Source organism: Pongo abelii, chromosome 23, assembly GCF_028885655.2.
Source record: "Pongo abelii isolate AG06213 chromosome 23, NHGRI_mPonAbe1-v2.0_pri, whole genome shotgun sequence".
In the NCBI taxonomy this organism is placed as follows: domain Eukaryota; kingdom Metazoa; phylum Chordata; class Mammalia; order Primates; family Hominidae; genus Pongo; species Pongo abelii.
In genome coordinates this window covers 44,031,154-44,051,860 of record NC_085929.1, presented here as the reverse complement: position 1 = coordinate 44,051,860, position 20,707 = coordinate 44,031,154, and the positions used below count along the sequence as shown (strand labels likewise).

Sequence of the window (20,707 nt, the reverse complement as noted above, 5' to 3'; positions counted from 1 at the left end):
CAGAGGCAGTCCCTGCACATGGGGGACTATTGTCCATTTTTCAGATGTAGAAGTTGAGAGGGGGAGGAATTTGTACCAGTAGATGCAGCTAAGGCTGAATGTTGGTCTCCAGGGCACTCTCCGCTCCTGGACTGTCTGCCTTTGTAGGTGTGGCTGGGACTACTCACCGCCTGCCTTTTGCAGACAGGGAAATGGAGACTCAAAGAAGAACAATACTCATAGTGGTGAGCCCGCGATAGAACCCAGGGCTCTTGGTACAAAGTCTAGATTCTCTGTGTCCCTGCTGTAGTCCCCGCCCGCCTTCCTGGCATAGCTATAGAGAGAAAATGAATGTAGCAGAACTCACAAGAGGACAATAATGAACGTGGTTCCTAATCACACGCTTGCACACTCGGTGTTATGGACGCCCAGGGACAGGGGAAAGATGAGGAGGCTCAGATGTTTGTGGGGAAGTGGGTACGCCCCTGTCTGCCTCCTGCCTGGCTTGATGCCCACAGTGGGTGAGTGTGTATGTGTGCATGTGTATGTGATGGTGCGTGTGCATGTCTGTATAATTGTACATGTGAATGTGGGAGTGGTACCCACAGGAACTCTGTCGCTTCCCCTGGAATGCCGGGCACCAGGGGCGCTCAGTGTACCCAGCTACCTGCCTGTTCAGACCCAGTGTGCCCTCACTTCTCTGTCCACTTATCTGCAGAGACCTCTTGGCTTCTGTGCCTTATCTTTAGGCCCTGCTTAGCTTCTTGATGAAAAAATAATTAACCATAGCCTCATTTTCCAAGGCGTCCATCCTGCTCTGCTGGCCAAGTTAAAAATATTCACGAGGAGTAGGGCTGCTGGTGGGAGGAGCTGCCGCTCTGCGTGGAAGGGCAACCAAGGCCACAGAGAGGGAAAGGACGTATTGAAAGGGAGGCCTGGTGTGTGCCTGGACTCCGGGCTTGGAGAAGACAGAGGCTGGGGGGCTGGGCTCCGGGCTGTTCCCACTGTGGCCTCCCTGTGTGAATTTGGGCAAGTTCCTTGCCCTCTCTGAGCTCTGCTTCCTCCTTTGTGAATTGAGGAATTTGCACTAGAATTCAATTCTCCCAAAGCATTTCTTCTGCATGTAAACGGGTGACACCCAAAGCAAAAACAAATGTACAACAAACCTAACCAAAAAAAGGCTGTGGTTAATTAAGTTTGGAAAAGGACACCAGGATATATAAAGTTAAATCTGTTTCTTTACTGCTGGGCCTTTTTTTTTTTTTTGAGGGGGAGTCTCACTCTGTTGCCCGGGCTGTTGGAGTGCCGTGGCACGATATCACTGCAACCTCCACCTCCTGGGTTCAAGCGATTCTCGTGCCTCAGCCTCCCTAGTAGCTGGGATTACAGACGCGCACCACCAAGCCCGGCTAATTTTTATATTTTTAGTAGAGATGGGGTTTCGCCATATTGGTCAGGCTGGTCTCGAACTCCTGACCTCAGGTGATCCACTCGCCTCGGTCTCCCAAAGTGTCGGGATTCTAGGCATGAGCCACCGCCCCCGGCCTTAATTTAAGCAGGGCTTTTCAGAGCCTTTATTGATTGAAACCTTAATTCTTTGGATAAGTAATACATATGTCCACGGCATCTAATTCAGAAGTTGTGGAAGGCGTTTAGGGAGCTCACATCTCTTTCCTGTACCGGTTGTGCCTCCTCTGTTCTTCCCTGGCAGCAGGTACCTGGCAGCTTCTAATGCATGGCGAGACTATTATCGCATGCACCAGCAGATACTCTGTAGACTCGGCCAGTATCATGGTAAGAGACCACCGGCCTCCCAGGCGGGAGCGGGAGTATGGATGGCTAGTCACAGCCCGCCCCCAGCATCTCTGGGACCAACACCTGGAGGAATACCCTTTGAGAATTGTGGGGTCCCTGGTCCCCAAGTGCCACGGGAGTTTGCGTAGGAGGGGAGTTGGCAGTGCCGCCCTGCAGGTTCAGACCCCCATCTTGCAGAAGGCCCCCATGACCTCTGCCCATTGCTGTCCCCCCCGGGGCTGTCTCGCGCTCCAGGGAAGCTCCGGCGCCTGCAGTGTATGTGGGGACCCGGGAAGAGCAAGCCCAGGTTGTGTGCCCGCGGGCTGCGCCAGGCGTGAGCGGCTAGCCCCGCGCGGGCGGGCGCGCTGTGAGCGTGGGGAGACGATGCGCGTGGCCCGGGGAAGGTGTGTCGCGGCGCGCGGGGGGTGTGAGCGCGCCTGCCCGCCCCCGCCCCGCCCAGAGGCCGGGCAGGTGTGGGCGGGCGGCCAGGACCCCGCCGAGCCGGGCTGGAGAGCCGGCGGGAAACAGGAAGCAGGGGGAGGCGCAGCCGGACGGCCGGGAGGGAGGGCGTGCGGACGGACGCGCGGGGTGGCCGGGGGCCGGACGCACGACCCGGGGCGGGCGGCGATGTGGGGAGGCCCGGGCAGCCCAGGAGGCTGCGGGGACGGGGGCGGAGCCGTGGGCGCCACGGGCACCGCCCCCCTGCGCCGGCGGAGCCGCCGCCCGAGCGCGGACCCGGGAGCCCGAGGCGGCTGTAGCGTGCGGGGTGAGTCGCGGGGAGCTAGGGGCGCGCCCCTGACGGCGGGTCTGCGGACTACGCCCCAGAGGGTGCTTGGCCGCACATCTAGCCCTAGGGCGCCCTGGTCGACCCCCGTGCGCCTCTTGCCCGCAGACCCTGAGGACACGGCCATGCCGGGCCGGGCGGAGGCGGGGGAGGCCGAGGAGGAGGCCGGGGCCGGCTCGGGGTCCGAGGCGGAGGAGGACGCGCTGTGGGAGCGGATCGAGGGCGTCCGGCACCGGCTGGCTCGCGCCCTGAACCCGGCCAAGCTCACGCCGTATCTGCGCCAGTGCCGGGTCATCGACGAGCAGGACGAGGAGGAGGTGCTGAGCACCTACCGCTTCCCGTGCCGCGTCAACCGCACCGGTGAGCCGCGGTTCCCGAGTGGGCCACGACCTGGGCCGACCGTGCCCTTGGGCGCAGCGCCCACAGCCGTGGAGCGCGAAGCTAGGGCTCTGCTGCCCTGGGGCTCGGTCCCCGCCATCAGTAGAGTGGGCCGGCTGGATATGCCCACCAGCCTTGCCTCCTCCCCAACCACCACTGCGCCCTGGCGGTCCGCGTTGCCCACACCGGGGTCAGAGTTTTGTCTCTTGGGGTTCTCTCCCACTTCCTGGGTCCACATTAGAGCAGAGGGTTGGATGTGGCTGCCAGGGCCGGCTGGGCCTGGGACCTCCCGGTCACAGCCGGTGGACTTGGCACCTTTCCTGCGCTCTTTGATCTCCGAGTTCTGTCTGTCCCTTCCTCTGTGCACCATACACTTCTGGGGGAGTCCTTTTTCAAGTGTCAAGACCCGTCTCAGCTTTACGAGGGTCCCCTCTCCCACAGGGTGTGCCTTTGAACCAGAGCTCACAAAGGCGTGATGGAATGGTCTTTAATGGTGGAATTTCAGGCATGGCCAATGGGAGAAGTATTTTCTTTGCTTCTGGGGATAGAGGGGGCTTCTCTGTGCCATTGAAAAGGCCGGCTGCATTTGCGGGCCGGCGTCTGTGTCTATGGCGGGTGTTGGGGAGCTCTGGGAGCCCAGGAGTCATGAGGCAATGTGCTCCCCTGGCTGTGGCAGAATGGCTCTCTTCTCTTCCCTGATGTGTTGGGACAGGCCTCTGTGTGTGTCACTGGCTCAAAAATCTGGGGAACGTGGGCCTGGAGCATGGTGGGGGCAGAAGCAACCAGGCACTTGGGGAGGCCCTCCCCTAGACCCTGGGTACATCCCCCCACTACTCTCTAGGGCGCCTGATGGACATCTTGCGCTGCCGTGGCAAGAGAGGCTATGAGGCCTTCCTGGAAGCCCTGGAGTTCTACTACCCCGAACACTTCACGCTGCTCACGGGCCAGGAACCCGCCCAGCGCTGCTCCATGATCCTCGGTGAGTGGATCTGCGGTGGATGCTGGCACCTCGGACTCCAGTGCACAGGCTCCTTTCCCCATCCCTGTTAGGGAGGCGCTCCCACTATGCCTGTTGAACAGTAAGGGAAACTGAGGCATGGAGAGGCTGAAGGGGCTTGCCCAGGGCCCCATGGTAGGCTGAGGGTGGGGCTGGTTGCTAGTGCTGTTATTCCAAGTTCAGAGCCACATGCTTAAGATGGCTCTTTCTTCCTGATAGTTTTCAGACATATGTCTGTCATACACAGATGTATAGTTTTTTTATGTAAAAAAATACAGAGGCTCCAGGTGACTTTGAATTTTTTTTTTTTGAGACAGAGTGTTGCTCTGTCACCAGGCTGGAGTGCAGTGGTGCGATCTCGGCTCACTGCAACCTCCGCCTCCCAGGTTCAAGCGATTCTCCTGCCTCAGCCTCCTGAGTAGCTGGGATTACAGGCATGAGCCACCACGCCCCGCTAATTTTTGTATTTTTATTTTTAATAGAGATGGGGTTTCATCATGTTGGCCAGGATGGTCTTGATTTCCTGACCTCGTGATCCGCCTGCCTCGGCCTCCCAAAGTGCTGGGATTACAGGCGTGAACCACTGCACCCAGCTGAATTTTTTTATATAAAAAACACACACACATACACACACACACACGCCTACATGTGTATTTTGCTTTTTCTTAGAACAGCTGATTTTAGTGATTCTTTCACCTCTGTTACATACACTTGTTTTAAGTGACTGCATACTGTTCATTAGTGAAGTTAGGACATAATTCATTTAACCCATTTCCAGTTGATGGATACCTAGGTTTCCAGTTTTGTATTATTACAACGATGTGGGAACATCCTTGTATGTGCGTCCTTGTGCAAATGCGTCTCAGGCGAAGAGGTTCTGAGAAGAATTTCTCAAAGAGTCTGTGTATTTTAACTGTTAAATCAACATACCTCCTACCAGGAGTGTGTAAGGGCCCATTTGAATTCTGGGGATCATGTTTAAACATTTTTGCCATTCTGATATGTAAAAAATAATGTTACTGTTTTAAGTTTATATTTCATTGAGTGATACAGTTCACAGGTTACTAGTTATTAAACCTTGGGTAAATAACTGATCTGTGCTTTAGTTTTTCTGTCTTTAAGATGGGTACGATAATAGTACCTACCTTATAGTGTTGTCATAAAGATTAAGATGTGTCTAGCACAAAGAATGAAGTTAACAAATATTAGTAGCTACTGTAATTATTGTTGATAGGTTGGTGCATATCTTCCTGTATTTATTAACTATTTTTATTTCGGGACTTGCCTATTGATAGTTTTTGTCCATATTTTTATTTGGTTGTTGATCTTATTGATTTGTAGGAGCTCTTTATATATTATGGCTCTGAGTTCTTGTTATATTTTCTCCCACTCTGTTGCTTATTAACTTTGTTACATCTTTCATTTTTCAAAGGTTTAAACATTTTTATATGGATTTGTCCATCTTTTTTCTCTTATAACTCCTGGATTTTGTGTGTTGTTTAGGAAGACCTCCCCTTCTCCCAAATTCTACAAATATATTCCAGAATTTCCCTCTAGTGTTTTTATGGTTTGAGTTTTTTGACACAGTATGTTATCTCCTGGATTTTACTTGCCTGAGCTGCCTATTCTGTCCCTTGTTCTGTCCTGGCAGATGAGGAGGGGCCTGAGGGCCTGACCCAGTTCTTGATGACAGAGGTGCGACGGCTGCGGGAAGCTCGCAAGAGCCAGCTGCAGCGGGAGCAGCAACTGCAGGCCCGGGGCCGGGTGCTCGAGGAGGAGAGGGCAGGGCTGGAGCAGCGGCTGCGGGACCAGCAGCAGGCTCAGGAGCGCTGTCAACGGCTGCGGGAGGACTGGGAGGCGGGCAGCCTGGAGCTGCTGCGGCTCAAGGATGAGAACTACATGATCGCCATGCGGCTGGCACAGCTCAGTGAGGAGAAGAACTCGGCTGTACTTCGCAGCCGTGACCTGCAGCTGGCGGTAGGCCTTGGGGAGATGGGTCGGGGAGGAAAGGGAAGGGTCAGCTTTTGCAATATAGTAGCCAGCCAGCCTGGTCCCAGAGCCACCATTGCTGGCTCTTTGACATGGATAAGTCCTTTTAGTGCTTGGTGTACCTACTTCATTGGGTTCTGACTGTGGTTCTCAATGGGGAGTGATTTTGACCCCCTAGAAACATTTGGCCATTTCTGGAAAACATTTCTGGTTGTCACAATTAGTGGGGATTTATTGGCATCTGGTGTGTAGAGGCCAGGGATGCTGTCAAACGCCCTGCAGGGCACAGGACAGTCCCCAACAAAGAATTACCTACCCTAAAACGTTGGTAGGGCTGGGGCCGAGAAATGTTGGGTTATGAGGATTTGGTGAGTTGTTTTTTTTTTTTTTTTTTTTTTTGAGATGGAGTCTCACCCTTGTTGCCCAGCCTGGAGTGCAGTGATGTGATCTCGGCTCCTTGCAGCCTCTGCCTCCCGGGTTCCAGCGATTCTCCTGCCTCAGCTTCCTGGGTAGCTGGGATTACAGGCTTGAGCCACCACACCCAGCTAATTTTTGTATTTTTAGTAGAGACGGGGTTTCACCATGTTGACCTGGCTGGTCTTGAACTCCTGACCTCAGGTGATCTGCCTGCCTGGGCCTCCCAAAGTGCTGGGATTACAGCCGTGAGCCACCGTACCTGGCCCGGTGAGTTTAAGACACAGTTTCAAACATGTACAGTCCCTAGCACACTGCTCACAACTTGTGTCATCAGTAGCCGTTGTTGATATTGTTATCAAGAGCCACACAGGTTGTAAACATCATGTCTTCTAATCCTCCCCAAAGCACCATACACCAAGTCCTCATTTGCAAATACAGACTCTGAGACTCAGATTAGTGAAAGGACTTGCTCAAGGTCACAGAGCCAGGAAGCGGCACAGCCTGGATTTGAACCGGGTGCGGCTGGCTCCAGTGCCAGCCCCCTTCCCACGCTGCTGTTCCGCCTACTCCCTGTGTGGGGAAGTCTCACCTGACTCCCTCCAGCAGCACGCGAGGCCGTGCCTCCTACTGCATCTCACTTTCTTGGTTTCTGACTGGGACTTAGCAAGGGGATGATACTGGTATTTGACTGCCACAGGGCGTTGTTCCAAGGATTTAATGAGCTGATCCACGTCAAGGGCTTAGCAGTGCCAGCTGCACGGCACGCAGGAGGCTCTCTCCAGCCATGTTGCTCGAGGCTGCACAGTGGGTTCTGACCGTGGAGTTTGAAGCCTCCCTACCCCAGGAGCCTTGGGCCGTGGCTACAGCATTGCAGGTGGCTGTGAGGCTGTAGATGTGGGTGCACTGGTGTGCCAGTCCTCGGTTTGTGCACGCCAGGTGGGTCGATATCTTGGGGAGGTGAGCCCTGATGGGGGTGTTGAGGCCACCAGTTGAAGGGTCCAGGCCGCTGGTCCTGCTTGAGGATGTAGGTGGCCGGTTTGAGGTTGTGAGATGACCTTGAGGCTATCGTTTGAGGGCCTGGTTGGTGTGTGGCAGGAGACGGAGGCTTTCTGACGAGTGGTGGGCAGGGACAGGGACACAGGTCCCAGGCCTGCTCTACTGCGAAAAACCACGTGGCATGGGGAGGGCTTTCCTTTCTGTGCCTCAGTTTCCTCATCCTCATCACATTTAAGGATGACGTAACAATTATAAAACGCCTTTGTGTTTTATAGATACCATCCTCAGTGCTTGCCACGCACAGACCCCTTTAATTTTCCAGCCACCCTACGCTGGGGTGGACAACACTATCTTCCCCATTTCTAGAGGAGGAAACTGAGGCACAGAGAAGTTGGTTAGAGCACTTTCCCAATGTCCCGGGATTGAAGGATTTTTTTTTTTTTTTTTGAGATGGAGTCTTGCTCTATTACCCAGGCTTGAGTGCAGTGGTGAGATCTGTAACCTCCGCCTCCCAGGTTCAAGCGATTCTCCTGCCTCAGCCTCCTGAGTAGCTGGGATTACAGGTGTGTGCCACCATGCCTGGCTAATTTTTTTTTTTTGTATTTTTAGTAGAGATGGGGTTTTACCATGTTAGCCAGGCTGGTCTCAAAGTCCTGACCTCAGGTGATCTGCCCGCCTCAGCCTCCCAAAGTGCTGGTATTACAGGCATGAGCCACTGTGTTTGGCCGGATTGAAGGATTTCTGAGTTGGCTGTCAGCACTGCAGAGGGGCGGTGGCGGGCAGGTAGGCGTGCTCCCCTTTCTTTACCCAGAGGGCTTCCCCTTTTTTCTGAAACAGACATGGGGCTTGCTGTAGGGTTTTCTCAGAAGAAATAATTTGCTGCTTAGAGAGGACGGTGTGAGGGCTGCGGGCTGGGGGTACTGGGAGGGGCTGCAGCCCGCACGGCTTGTCCTACCTTTGGGTTGGGTGCGATGGGATTGGGAGATGTCCTGTGTGTGTGGCCAGCTGGGGGCTGCTGGGACAGGGGAGGGGGATGGAAAAGAGATGGTTGGAGGTGCCTCTGTAGTCTGCAGGTTATCTGCCTCTAGGCAGAGTGGCTGCTTTTTCCTATTTTAGGGACCTAAGAAGTGAAATTGGCCGGGCACAGTGGCTCATGCCTGTAATCCCAGTACTTTGGGAGGCTGAGGTGGGTGGATCACGAGGTCAGGAGATTGAGACCATCCTGGCTAACGTGATGAAACCCCGTCTCTACTAAAAATACAAAAAATTAGCTGGGCGTGGTGGCATGCACCTGTGGTCTCAGGGACTCGGGAGGCTGAGGCAGGAGAATTGCTTGAACCCGGGAGGTGGAGGTTGCAGTGAGCCGAGATTGAGCCACTGCGCTCCAGCTTGGGCGACACAGCGAGACTCTGTCTCAAAAAAAAAAAAAAAAAAGAAGTGAAATTAAACTTAGCTACTATAAATTTACCTTGATTTATAATTTATGTTTGGAGCTTTTCTGCTCCAAAATTAACAAAGGTGTTGCAGATGGATCTGAACAGAGCAGCTGATCGTGCCTGGCTTGGCAGCTTGCGTCCCCACCTCCCATGGACAGGTGTGTGGCGGCTGGGATTTAATACCCTGTTTTATAAGGTGCAAATTTAATGAGCTGTTATTTCTAAGCAACATAAACTGAAGGAACGAACGCTATAATTTTGTGCTCAGTGAGTTTGTACGCTGGGATTAAATGCATCCATATTTCCTGTTGCTCGTCGGAGACTCCCAGGTGTCCTGTCCTCTGAGCTCATCAGGGAAGCCGGCCGGCCAGGGGTCAGGCAGGAGGCCCTGGTGTGTGGCTGTGGTTTGCTGAGAGGGTGTGACCACAGTTGTCCTTGTAATGAGCTGTCTTTCTCTGGCTGTTCACAAAGCATGTTTTGTGAGTGGAAAGGAATGCGGGAGTCATGAATTTCTTTCTGAGTCTCTTGTGGAGGAGGAGGAGTGGACTGTTAATTTGTAGAATTGCCTGACCCAGCCTCCAGACCAGTGTGTGTATGTGTGTGTATGTGTGTATGTGTGTGTATGTGTGTATGTGTGTGTGTGTGGAGGGGGGATACCATTCTAACCTCTCAAGGCTGGGGGACTAGCAAGTCACTTTCCAAGAGAGGCCAGGGGACTCCTAGGGCACCAAATATTGCATGCCTGACTGTAGCACCAGAAGTCATTGTGACCTTTTCCCAACAATGACTTCATTTTGTGTCCTGCCACCTGCTGCCACTCTTGTCACTGTCTGGCCACCTCAGACCCCACATGCATCACGCTTGGCTGAGTGCACTCATAGTCCAGCAAACTGGCCATGCACGTCTGCTCCCAGCTTGGTGGTCACCCCACAGCTGCCCACCCACCATACCAGGCCAACTTCTGGCTGCACACTCCTAACTGGTGATTGGTTAGGGGCATGGGATTTTATTTGAAGCTGTGAAGACAGCCACGGTCACACTGTGGCAGCTCTGTAGCGCTTCACAGTTTAGAGGCCTCTGCCCACTTGCTGTCTTGTTTGATTCTTGCAACACCTTTGGGAGGCAAATGATGGGGCCAGGGGATTGACTGGGCCCATTTTACTGATGAGGAAACTGAGGCCCAGAGAAGGTAAGTGACTTGCTCAGGATGACAGAGCCTAGAAGTAGCAAAATTGAAACCTGAACCCTGGACGTGGAGCTCTTGAGGGACATGAACCAACAGCCAAATCTTCTGGAGTGGAGGCTGTGTTAGGAATTCATTTCAAGGTGGACCAGACCAAGTCTGAGTCTCTGAGAGTGTGTTGAGGTGAGATGTTGGCTTGTTGGGGGGAGCATCTGGTTCCTGGGCTAGATAAGACCCTCAATTCTCAAAACCATTGCCCTCTCCTCTCCCCTCACACCCCCGGTACAGATGAGATGATTGAGGCACAGAGAGGGGCCATGACTTGCCCAGGGTCACACTGAGCTAGAGACAGAGCTGGGGTCTGACCCTGTTTTTTTTTCTCCTTGTTTCTTTCTTCTTCCTTCTTTCCTCCTCCTCCTCTGCCCTCGTCCCGCCTCCTCCTTCTCCTCCTCCTTTTTCTCCTCCTCCCTCTTCCCCCTCCCTTCTCCTCCCCTTCCCTCCTCCCCCTCCCTCCTCCCCCTCCCTCCTCCTCTCTTTTTCTTCTTCTTTTTTTTGAGACAGGGGCTCGCTCTGTTGCCCAGGCTGGAGTGCAGTGGCACGATCATGTTTCGTTGCAGCCTCAACCTCCCAAAGCTCAAGTGATTCTCCCGCGTCAGCCTCCTGAGTAGCTGGGATAATAGGCGCGCACCACCACACCCAACTAATGTTTTAAATTTTTTTTGTCGAGACGAGGTCTCACTGTGTTAACTAGGCTAGTCTCCATCCGCCCGCCTCGGCCTCCTAAAGTGTTAGGATTACAGGTGTGAACACCGCACCTGGCCTGGTTTCCCTTTTTTTTTTTGAGACAGAGTCTTGCTCTGTTGCCCAGGCTGGAGTGTAGTGGCGCAATCTTGGCTCACTGTAACCTCCATCTCCTGGGTTCAAATGATTCTCGTGCCTCAACCTCCCTAGTAGCTGGGACTATAGGCATGTGCCCCCACGCCCAGCTCATTTTTGTATTTTTAGTAGAGACGGGGTTTCACCATGTTGGTCAGGCTGGTCTCAAACTCCTGACCTCAGGTGATCCGCTGAGGGCCCTCCTCAGCCTCCCAAAGTGCTGGGATTACAGGCGTGAGCCACTGTGCCTGGCCCCCCTTCTTCATGATCGGCCCTCCTCCTTTTCTGCCATAAGAATACTGGGCTCAATTGACGGGAGTCAGTGTCAGAACTGCGGGACAGACAGTGTGTCGTGATGCAGCACATCCGCCCACAAGTTCTTAGAGTGGATTCCCCTGGGAGGGTGTCCTTGGCCTTGCTACCCACTGCTCCTTCCTCAGCCCTGTTTGTTTTCTATCTGTCCAACCTGTCCTGTTTTCATAGACAAGCCTGGGGAGGACTCCTGCTTCGGCTTCTCTGGGAATCTGGGAGGCACCCAGGAGTGAGGGAGCAGGTCTTCCCACCCCTGTAACCTGTGGCTCCCAGTGTGTCCCCCTCTGGGCTGACCCATGTCTTGGGCTCCAGGTGGATCAGCTCAAGCTCAAGGTGAGTCGGCTGGAGGAAGAGTGTGCACTGCTTCGAAGGGCCAGGGGGCCGCCCCCTGGGACAGAGGAGAAGGAGAAGGAGAAGGAGCCAGACAATGTGGACCTCGTCTCTGAGCTGCGTGCTGAGAACCAGCGGCTGACGGCGTCACTGCGGGAGTTGCAGGAGGGCCTGCAGCAGGTACCAGGGCCAGGGCTTGTGGGCACAGGCTGGGGGGTGGTCAGGAGGGCCTGCAGCAGGTACCAGGGCCGGGGTTCGTGGGCACAGGCTGGGGGAGGTCAGGAGGGCCTGCAGCAGGTACCAGGGCCGGGGTTCGTGGGCACAGGCTGGGGGAGGTCAGGAGGACCTGCAGCAGGTACCAGGGCTGGGGCCCATGGGCATGGGGGTTGGGGGAGATCAGAAGGACCTGCAGCAGATACCAGGGCTGGGGCCCATGGGCATGGGGGTTGGGGGAGATCAGAAGGACCTGCAGCAGATACCAGGGCTGGGGCTCGTGGGCATGGGGCTTGAGTGGGGGTCAGGAGGGCCTGCAGCAGGTACCAGGGCCAGGGCTCATGGGCACAGGCTGGGGGGAGGTCAGGAGGGCCTGCAGCAGTTACTAGGGCCGGGGTTCGTGGACATGGAATGGGGGCGGGGGTCAGACCCAGAAAACAGGCCCTCTTGCTGTTTGCTTATTCTCCCAAGGCCTGGGAAGTTGAGGATTTCAGAACCAGCAATCTGAGATCTGGATGGAGTCCCGCTAGCCTCTTGCCTGAAGCTCTGAGCTGAGGGCCCTTAGCACGTGGCTGTCCCTGGTTGTCTGGTCTAGGGTGTGTGAGCAGCCTCCAGAACGTCCCCAGACTCCCTAAAACTGTCCCCCTGATTTTGAGTGTGAGCATTTTTCTGGGGAAAGGGCCCCAGCTTTAATTTGATTTGTAGAGGGTGTGGCCTGGTGGCCCCAGGGCTTGCTTAGTGTCCTGCGGCAGGTCAGTGGCAGGTCAGCGGCTGCATGGGCCTGCCTCCTGGCCATTGTTCCACACAGGAAGTGGGGGATGGGAGCCAGTGCGTTTCATGGGATTGGGGCACTTGGCTGGGGTGTGGGTCTGGGGGCAAGATCTTGGGCCCAGGGTCTACCTGTATGGGCCAGGCTCAGCCCCTTGAAGATCCCTAGTCATGGGGGTGGGAATAGGCCTTGGAAATGGCTGCCGTCTGCTGCCCTGGATGGTGGGTGAGGGCCAGAGCACGAGTATGTGCCCGGTGCTTGTAGGAATAATCCTGGCTGAACTTGTCCAGTCACACCCTCATCCACTTAGCTTATTAGCTTACTTGTACCCCAGATGCTCCCTGGAGCGTGGGTAGGGCTTGTGGGGCCACACCCACTCTGCCGATGGGGAGACAGAGATGCAGAGAGGGTTGAGGCCCCGGGCCAGCATGGCAGAGTTGGTCAGGTGGGTTTGGAGGGCTGAGAGCTGCATGTCCCCTTCCTTCCCACACCCAGGGTGGGCCCCTAGCCAGACCCTGAGGTGGCCCTGCCCTGTGATCCCCAGGAGGCGAGCCGGCCAGGGGCCCCGGGCTCCGAGCGCATCCTGCTGGACATCCTAGAGCATGACTGGCGGGAGGCGCAGGACAGCAGGCAGGAGCTGTGCCAGAAGCTGCATGCCGTGCAGGGGGAGCTGCAGTGGGCCGAGGAGCTGCGCGACCAGGTGGGGCCCTGCCCGTGCCCTGCCCCTTGTGGGGGAGGGTGTCAGGCAGGGCCAGTATGCTCACACCTTCCCTGAGCATCTGCTTGACGCAGGTGCCGTGCTGAGAAATGCATTCATTCGCTCTCAGATGTTGACGGAGGCACCCTTCTAGGCGCTTGAGACGCCGCAGTGAGCAAAACAAAGGTGCCTTTTCCTTAAGGGGGAACTCCAGCAGGGGAGACCGGCAGTATGTGAGATACACAGTCCCATGTCAGCTATTTCATGTAGTCAAAGGCGATGAGCGCCATGGGAGGCGCAGAGCTGGGGAAGGGACCGGTTGCAGTTTGAGTGGGGAGGCCAAGGGTGGCCGGATGGGTGAAATGATGATCATTCTTCTCATTTCACAGATTAGGCAGTTGAGGGCCTGTGAGGTAAAGTCAGTGGCTCAGACCACTCCACTGGGCAGGAGGGGACTTGTTATTGGGTCTCAGACTGTTGGTGAGCGTCTCTCACTGGCCCTCCTGGACGCCTGTTGGTTAGCTTTCTTGTGGTCCCCAGCCTTGTGGTCTGACCCCGCCCCGTGCCACCCTCAGTACCTGCAGGAGATGGAAGACCTGCGGCTCAAGCACCGCACCCTGCAGAAGGACTGTGACCTGTACAAGCACCGCATGGCCACTGTCCTGGCACAACTGGAGGAGATTGAGAAGGAGCGAGACCAGGTGAGCCCAGCCTGCGTGTACGAGGCCCTGGGCCAGTTGCTGCTTCTCATATGGGAGGAGACAAGGAGCAATGGAGGGGACTAGAATGGTAGAAAGAGACGTTAGCAGCTCCCTGGTGGGTTAGGATGGGGCACAAAGGCTGGGGGAACCAGACGGGACCTGGAGCCCTTGAGATACCAACCTTACACCCTGGACCCGCTGGCCTCATCTGAGCTCCTGTGGCAGTTACAGAAGCTGGTCCTGGTGTCTTCATTTCTGAATCCCTTGTTCTCTCCATCTCAAAGACAAGGCCAGCACAGAGGAGGTGCTTACAAGTAGAAGCCGATGAAGAAATTCTCAAAAGTTTTGGCTTTCAGTCCCTGGGCACTATGACCCTTGTCTCCTGCCAAGGTTGTGGGGTGGGCTGAGGACCTCCAGCCAGTGCCACCAGGCCCCTGAGCCTCCCTGTGTGAGGTTCCATGTGCAGCGGGGAAGGGCAGGAGGTTTTTGTCCTTAACCAAGTGTGAATCCCACTAGAGGAGTTGAAGTCTACATATTATTGTTATTATTACTTTTTGAGACTGAGTCTAGCTCTGTTGCCCAGGTTGGAGTGCAGTGGTGCAATCTCAGCTCACTGAGGCCTCCCAGATTCAAGTGATTCTCCTGCCTCAGCCTCCCAAGTAGCTGGTATTACAGGCACGCCACCATTCCTGGCTAATTTTTGTATCTTTAGTAGAGACAGGGTTTCACCATATTGACTAGGCTGGTCTTGAACTCCTGGGCTCAACTGATCCACCTCCCTCAGCCTCCCAAAGTGCTGAGATTAAAGGCATGAGCTCCCATGCCCAGCCGAAGTCTGCATATTAGAAATGCCCTCAGAATCCCCTGGGAAGCTTGAAAGTGCAAATTTGGGGCTTCATTCTCTGGACATTCTGATTCAGGTGGTCTGGGGTAGGCCCCAGGAATCTGCATTTTATGGGGCTGCCCCCGGCTGTCTCTGAGGCATGGGTGACAGGTTTGGACCATGGGCCCAGCTCTGGAGCCCCTGGTCTTCACTGTGGATGCAGTGGGCTAGGTTTGACTCCTGGCTTCTCCACTGACTGGGATGCTGGGAGTGAAGCCCCTGGCACATAGCAGGTCTCGTGGAAAAGTTTTCAGTTCTTGGTGAAATGGTGAGAGCCTGGATTCTGCAAATGGACTGCCCGATTTGAATCCCAGCTCTGTCCCTCCTGGCTTGGTTTCCCCAATCTGCAGAATGAGAATAATGATATTAATAGTATCTAACTTAGCCAGTTAGTGTGAAGATATTTAAATGAGCTGAGAATTTAGCTCAGGGCCCGGCACACAGTGCTCAGTAAGTGATAGCTGCCGTTCTCCTTACTGTCCCCATTCTCCAAGTCATAAACCAGGAAAGCTGGGCCAAGGTGGCTCCTTCAGCTGCTGCCTCCCCTCCCCCAACCCTAGGCCATCCAGAGCCGTGACCGGATCCAGTTGCAGTACTCACAGAGCCTCATCGAGAAGGACCAGTACCGCAAGCAGGTGCGGGGCCTGGAGGCGGAGCGGGATGAGCTGCTGACGACGCTCACCAGCCTGGAGGGCACCAAGGCTCTGCTGGAGGTGCAGCTGCAGCGGGCCCAGGGTGGCACCTGCCTCAAGGTGAGCAGGTCAAGATTGTGGGGGTCCTGGCAGGAGCTCTTGGCCAGGGCTGGGAACGTGCCGGCCCTGGTGGGAGACCTCAGCCAGGGGAGGAAGCTTGGGGGAAGTGGGAAGAGCCCTCAGTTAGGGGTGGGAACTTGAACCCTGGCTGGGCTGGGTGTGGACTGGTGAGCAGGCGGGGCGGGGCATGTTGGTCTCTGAGTTTCTGGGGTTACTTCTGGGACACTAAGAATAGTTTGGAGCTGGTCTTTGCATTTAACTGGGGAAGGCTGGCTGCCTGAGTGCCTGTGTGCGTGTTAGAATGCAAAACCTGGGCCTCAGAGACCAGCTAGTCAGGACTAACATGGGCCTAAGCATCCCTCAGAGACCAGCTGGTCTAATCCTCTCGTCGCGCAGGGCCCAGAGAGGGTCAGGGGTTTGCCCAAGGCCACACAGCCAGCTGGCACTGGAGCTGGAGTCCCAGACCCGTTGTAAATTGGTTCATGGTCCTTAGGCTGCTGCCGGGAGCTCTGCTTTTTCCTTTTTTTTTTGAGACAGAATCTTGCTGTGTCGCCCAGGCTGGATCCCAGGTTCAAGTTATTCTCGTGCCTTAGCCTCCCTAGTAGCTGGGATTACAGGTGTCTGCCACCATACCCAGCTAAGTTTTTTTTTTTGTATTTTCAGTAGGGATGGGGGTTTCACCATGTTGGCCAGGCTGGTTTCAAACTCCTGACCTCAAGGGATCCTTCTGCCTCAGCCTCCCAAAAGTGCTGGGATTAAAGGCGCGAACGCCCAGCCTGTGTTTTCTTATTTTGAGTTGCCTGACAGTGAGCTCCGCAGGCCTGGTGTTTGAAGCACTGGGGCTCGGAGGAATATAGGAAAAGTCAGCATTAATCCATGACTTTTTTTTTTTTTAACCCCCAGTGGCTTTTTTGCTTTTTGGTAAAGACAGAGTCCCTTTTCATGGCCAAGAGGCCCTGCGGATGGGGTTCCTTTTGTCCTCTCGCCTGGTTCTGTGGGTTCCAGTCTTTCAACTGGAATGCATCACAGTCCTGCCTCAGGGCCTTTGCACATGCTGTTGGTCTGCCTGGGCCATCCCAGCTTGACCTACTTAGCGCCTATATACCCTTGAGTTCTCAGTTCAAACCACAGTTTCTTTGGAGAGTACTTGGACTCCCAGGCTGGGTGGGGTCTTTGTGTGTTTTCCATGCCCCGGGCACCTTCCTTCTGTTATTGTCTCAGCTTGGGGCTATTTTGTTCACATGTCTGCTGGTTTACAGTTTGTCTCCCCCTCTAGGCTGTGAGCTCCTTGAGGACAGGGATCTGTCCCTGTGCTGGCACATGGCAGGTGCTCAGTAAAGGACTGTGGCTGGCATGGGCCTAGCACTGCTCACCTCCATCCTCTCCTCTCCCTCTTCCAGGCCTGTGCCTCCTCCCATTCCCTGTGCTCCAACCTCAGCAGCACTTGGAGCCTGAGCGAGTTCCCCTCCCCTCTGGGAGGCCCAGAAGCAACTGGGGAGGCCACTGTCATGGGGGGACCTGAGCCTCACAACTCGGTAAGACAACTGCCCCATCCCAAATAAGGGGGGACACTGCTATAGCATTATTCCTAATGTAGAGAGTGCTTTCTGAAGGATCCATTTCACAGGTGAGGACACTGAGGCGCAGGGAGGCCAAGTACTTCACTGAAGCTCACCCAGAACCATTTCCTTGCCAGGCATAGGTGCCAGGAGGCCTGGAGAGCCACCCGCACACTATAATCTTGCAGAGCCCACTCTTCTACTCTGGGCCCTACTTCTCATCTGTGGAATGGGCACATACCAGGTGTGCTGAGGACTGGGATGGTGCTGGGCAGTGGGGGTGACCCAGGCCCTGTCATGGCATTGCAGGAGGAAGCCACAGACAGTGAAAAGGAGATCAACCGGCTCTCCATCCTGCCCTTCCCGCCCAGTGCCGGCTCCATCCTCCGCCGGCAGCGTGAGGAGGACCCTGCACCCCCTAAGAGGTGAGATGGCTGGGGATAGCAGTAGACACCCAGGGAGGTGGGGCTGCGGTTTCCTGAACAGCCACCTCCCAGAATCTGCAATGCCAAAGTCAGATCCAGGCAGTCACTTCCCTTAGTTGCTCTCAGATGGCTGGAGCTCTAGAAACCCAGGTCCTGTGAGTCACAGGGGCGACCAAGATCAGGGTTAAGACAAGGCCGATGGGCAGAGTGAACTCAGTCCTAGCCAAGCATCCTGGCAGGAGAGTCCCTGGGGGTCAAGCCTTGAAGATCCTATACCCAAGGAGAAGCTTGATGGTTCAGGACTAGGGGGCGTGGAGAATGTTTCAAGGTATCAGGGACCTCGGGCAAGAAAGCCAGGCCCCAGGTTTGGGCATCAGCAGCAAATAGGGACCAGAAAAACCAAGGCGCACCCTCTGGTGGCAAGACCAAGGGCGGGAGATAGCCTGCCTCCTGGGGCGCAATCCCTGTCACTGCTTTTCCTCTGTAAGCAGCCCTTGATTTATTCCTTTACTGGTGAGAGGCTGGGCCCTGGGAGGCTGGGATCAGTATGGCCTCGATCTGTGTGAATCTGTCCCAAGGAAGCGTCTGATGAGGAGGCGTACCTGGGAGTCACAAACCACAAAGATGGCAAGTGAGGGTGAGGTGAGGGGTGAGAGATCAGGGGTGGCTTCCAGGAGGAGGTGGCATTGAAAGAGCTGGCTTTGAAGGGCATGCCAGCGCATTCTAGGTGGAACAACATTTGACAGAGGCCAGGACATTAACTTCTTGCCCTGGGAGTTTAGGAGAGCCAGGTGGCACGGGTGCCCTGTACCTGGGACCCCGCCTTGAGTCTAGCCTGCATTTGCTTGGGGGCTGTGAGACCTTTATCTGGCGTGGGGGCAGGAGGAGGGAGGAGGGCAGAGTGCCCACCGTGCCTCACCTCCTGCCCCTCCCTGCTCTCTCTCTGCCCAGATCCTTCAGCAGCATGTCAGACATCACAGGTAACAGCCCTTGAGTTCTGTGGGGAGGGCTCCTCCGGTGAGGGGAGGTGGCTTTGCAGCCCACCTGAAGCCTGCAGCACCTGCGCTACCCTTGGCCTGCATCCGCTTCCCTGAAGCCCCGCCGTGGCCCCTGCCAGGCAGGAAGGTTGTGCTTGGGAGGCCCCTGGAGGCTTTGGTTCCAGCCTCTCATCCCGAGCCCAGTCCTGGGCCTCACTCCTGTTCCTGGCTGTGATGTACGAGGCTCTTCAGTTCTGGGCCACCTTTCACCCTCTTCTGGGAAACTGCGGGGTCAGCCTGGTGGGCCCTGACCTATCTCTGAGCCCAGTGGGTCTGATGTGCTCCTGGGGCCTCAAACCTGCCAAGGCCCCTCGGGTCCTGGGCTGGAGGGGGGTCAGTCCCGGTCGTGGACCCTGGCCATCCCTGTTTCCCAGTCCCAGACCACTGAACCTCATTCTTTTTCCCCAGGGAGTGTGACACTTAAGCCCTGGTCCCCTGGCCTCTCTTCGTCCTCGTCCTCTGACAGCGTGTGGCCTTTGGGAAAGCCGGAAGGCCTCCTGGCTCGGGGCAGTGGCCTGGACTTCCTCAACAGGTACTGTAGCTGCCTGCGGTGGGTGGAGCTGGGGTGATTGCTTGAGAGGGGAACAGGAGTGAGGTGGGAGGAGCAATTGCCTCACCCCTGTTTTATGCAACTGTTGCAAGATTAAGATCTGTAGACACTGGCAGCCCCTGGATTCCAATCCCGCTGCCGCTCTTGATCGTCCCTGTGACTTGGGCTGGTCCCTTCACCTCTCTGGGCCTCCATTTCCTCAGTAGCTAAAGGGAGATGATGACTCTTTTTTCACGGAGGTCTTTTGAGGGCTCTGCTCGCAGAAGCAAAGCACCCAGCTCTGCCAGGCATGTAGCAGGTGCTTAGTAATAGTTGTCACTTACAAGCTGTCCTTGTCCCAATGTCCTGCCTGTCGGTCCCTTGGCTCTGAGTCCCTGGGACTGAGCCACCCAGCAAAGTTTCATGCTGTGGGTGGGCTTGGGTCACCTCAGGAGCCCCTGTGACCGGGCCAGCCACAGGTCCATAACAGGAGTCACAAAGCCCATTAGTGCAGAGTGCACTGTAGGCGACGTGCTGTTAGTGTGGCCGGTGAGTCGCCGCTGTTCACACTTGCCAGTGTATCTAAGGGAGGGGTGGGGCACAGCGGGGGCTGCACTGCCATTGTGGTCTTGGAACTCAGCTGTGAGGAGAGGGCAGGTAGGGAGAGCATCCGGTGACTGTGGAGGAGGAGTGAGGGGGAAGGGCGAAAGTCAAGCCTTCCTGAGTCAGGCTGGGAAAGTGTGGACTTTGGCTTGTACACTCTGGGAAATGTGGGAGGGTTTAGTTATTAACTGCAAGGCCAGCTGCTGGCTGTTTTACAACATGCTCTTTGTCCAGGGAGCAGGCATAATGACGATTATCTCTGTTCCATAGAGGAGGTAACTGGGGCTCAGAGAGGTTAAGCAACTTGCCCAGGGTCCCACAGTTGGGAAGTACCAGGTCTGGGTTCATAGGGACCTGATCAGATTTGGGTTTTGGAAAGGGCATAGGAAACATGGACTGTCAGCACTGGAATGTGGAGGTGTTGGGTGCAGAGGGACGGGTCACGCAGCAGATCGGTACGGCATAAGACCAGGGCCTCTGGCCTCCGGAGCGGCTTGGTCAGCCAATGTCCAGGCCCTGCCCCCACCTGGCCCCCGGCAGTGGGCCCAGCGAGACATTGTTTTTGCCTGTGCAGGACGTGCTTCTCGGGGAAGAGGTGGAGGCGCCTCCCTTCCTGCTCGCCTCGGCCCTTCCCCCCTTCCTCCAGTTTGGGCTGCAGCAGGGGTCCTGGCTGTTGTCCAGGGGGCGCCAGGATGCAGCCAGGGAGCAGGAGCCTCTGTCCCAGCCCCGCCCAGGCTCCACGATCACATGGGGCCACTTTTGCTGCCCATGCTGTTCCTGGGGAGGAGAGAGGTTCCTGGGGAAGAACACAGGCTGGGGAGGATGCAGAGGTGGTGGACAGAGAGAGAGAGAGAGGCGGACAGGCGGAGAGGGAGAGGGAGATGAGGGCCCGGACAGGTCCCAGGTCTCGGCAACTTGCGTGTCTCCTGGGATTGTGTTATGGCGAGGTGGGAAGAGCCGGCTTTGGTGCCAGCACTTGCTACTGTGGGACCTTGGGCACATCTCTGAATTTCCCAGTGCCTCAGTTTCCTGTTCTGTAAAATGGGCTCACATAGTGCCTGTCCCTTA

The 20,707-nt window shown here is 55.8% G+C and overlaps 1 protein-coding gene across 4 annotated transcripts in view; it reads left to right on the top strand.

The window, feature by feature from the left end:
- CARD10 (caspase recruitment domain family member 10) overlaps nt 1-20,707 on the top strand; it is a 56,601-nt gene that overhangs the window by 24,257 nt on the left and 11,637 nt on the right. For 2 of the 4 annotated variants that reach the window (XM_054543390.2, XM_054543391.2), the window contains exons 3-12: nt 3,777-3,914; nt 5,584-5,909; nt 11,454-11,651; nt 12,998-13,153; nt 13,726-13,851; nt 15,295-15,486; nt 16,887-17,021; nt 17,355-17,470; nt 18,422-18,450; nt 18,916-19,039. In XM_054543390.2, coding sequence (XP_054399365.1) covers nt 3,777-3,914; nt 5,584-5,909; nt 11,454-11,651; nt 12,998-13,153; nt 13,726-13,851; nt 15,295-15,486; nt 16,887-17,021; nt 17,355-17,470; nt 18,422-18,450; nt 18,916-19,039 — 1,540 coding nt within the window. Of the gene's footprint in view, nt 1-2,379; nt 2,918-3,776; nt 3,915-5,583; nt 5,910-11,453; nt 11,652-12,997; nt 13,154-13,725; nt 13,852-15,294; nt 15,487-16,886; nt 17,022-17,354; nt 17,471-18,421; nt 18,451-18,915; nt 19,040-20,707 lie in introns of those variants that run through there. The other 2 variants (XM_024240159.3, XM_054543389.2) reach the window with 2 other exon arrangements.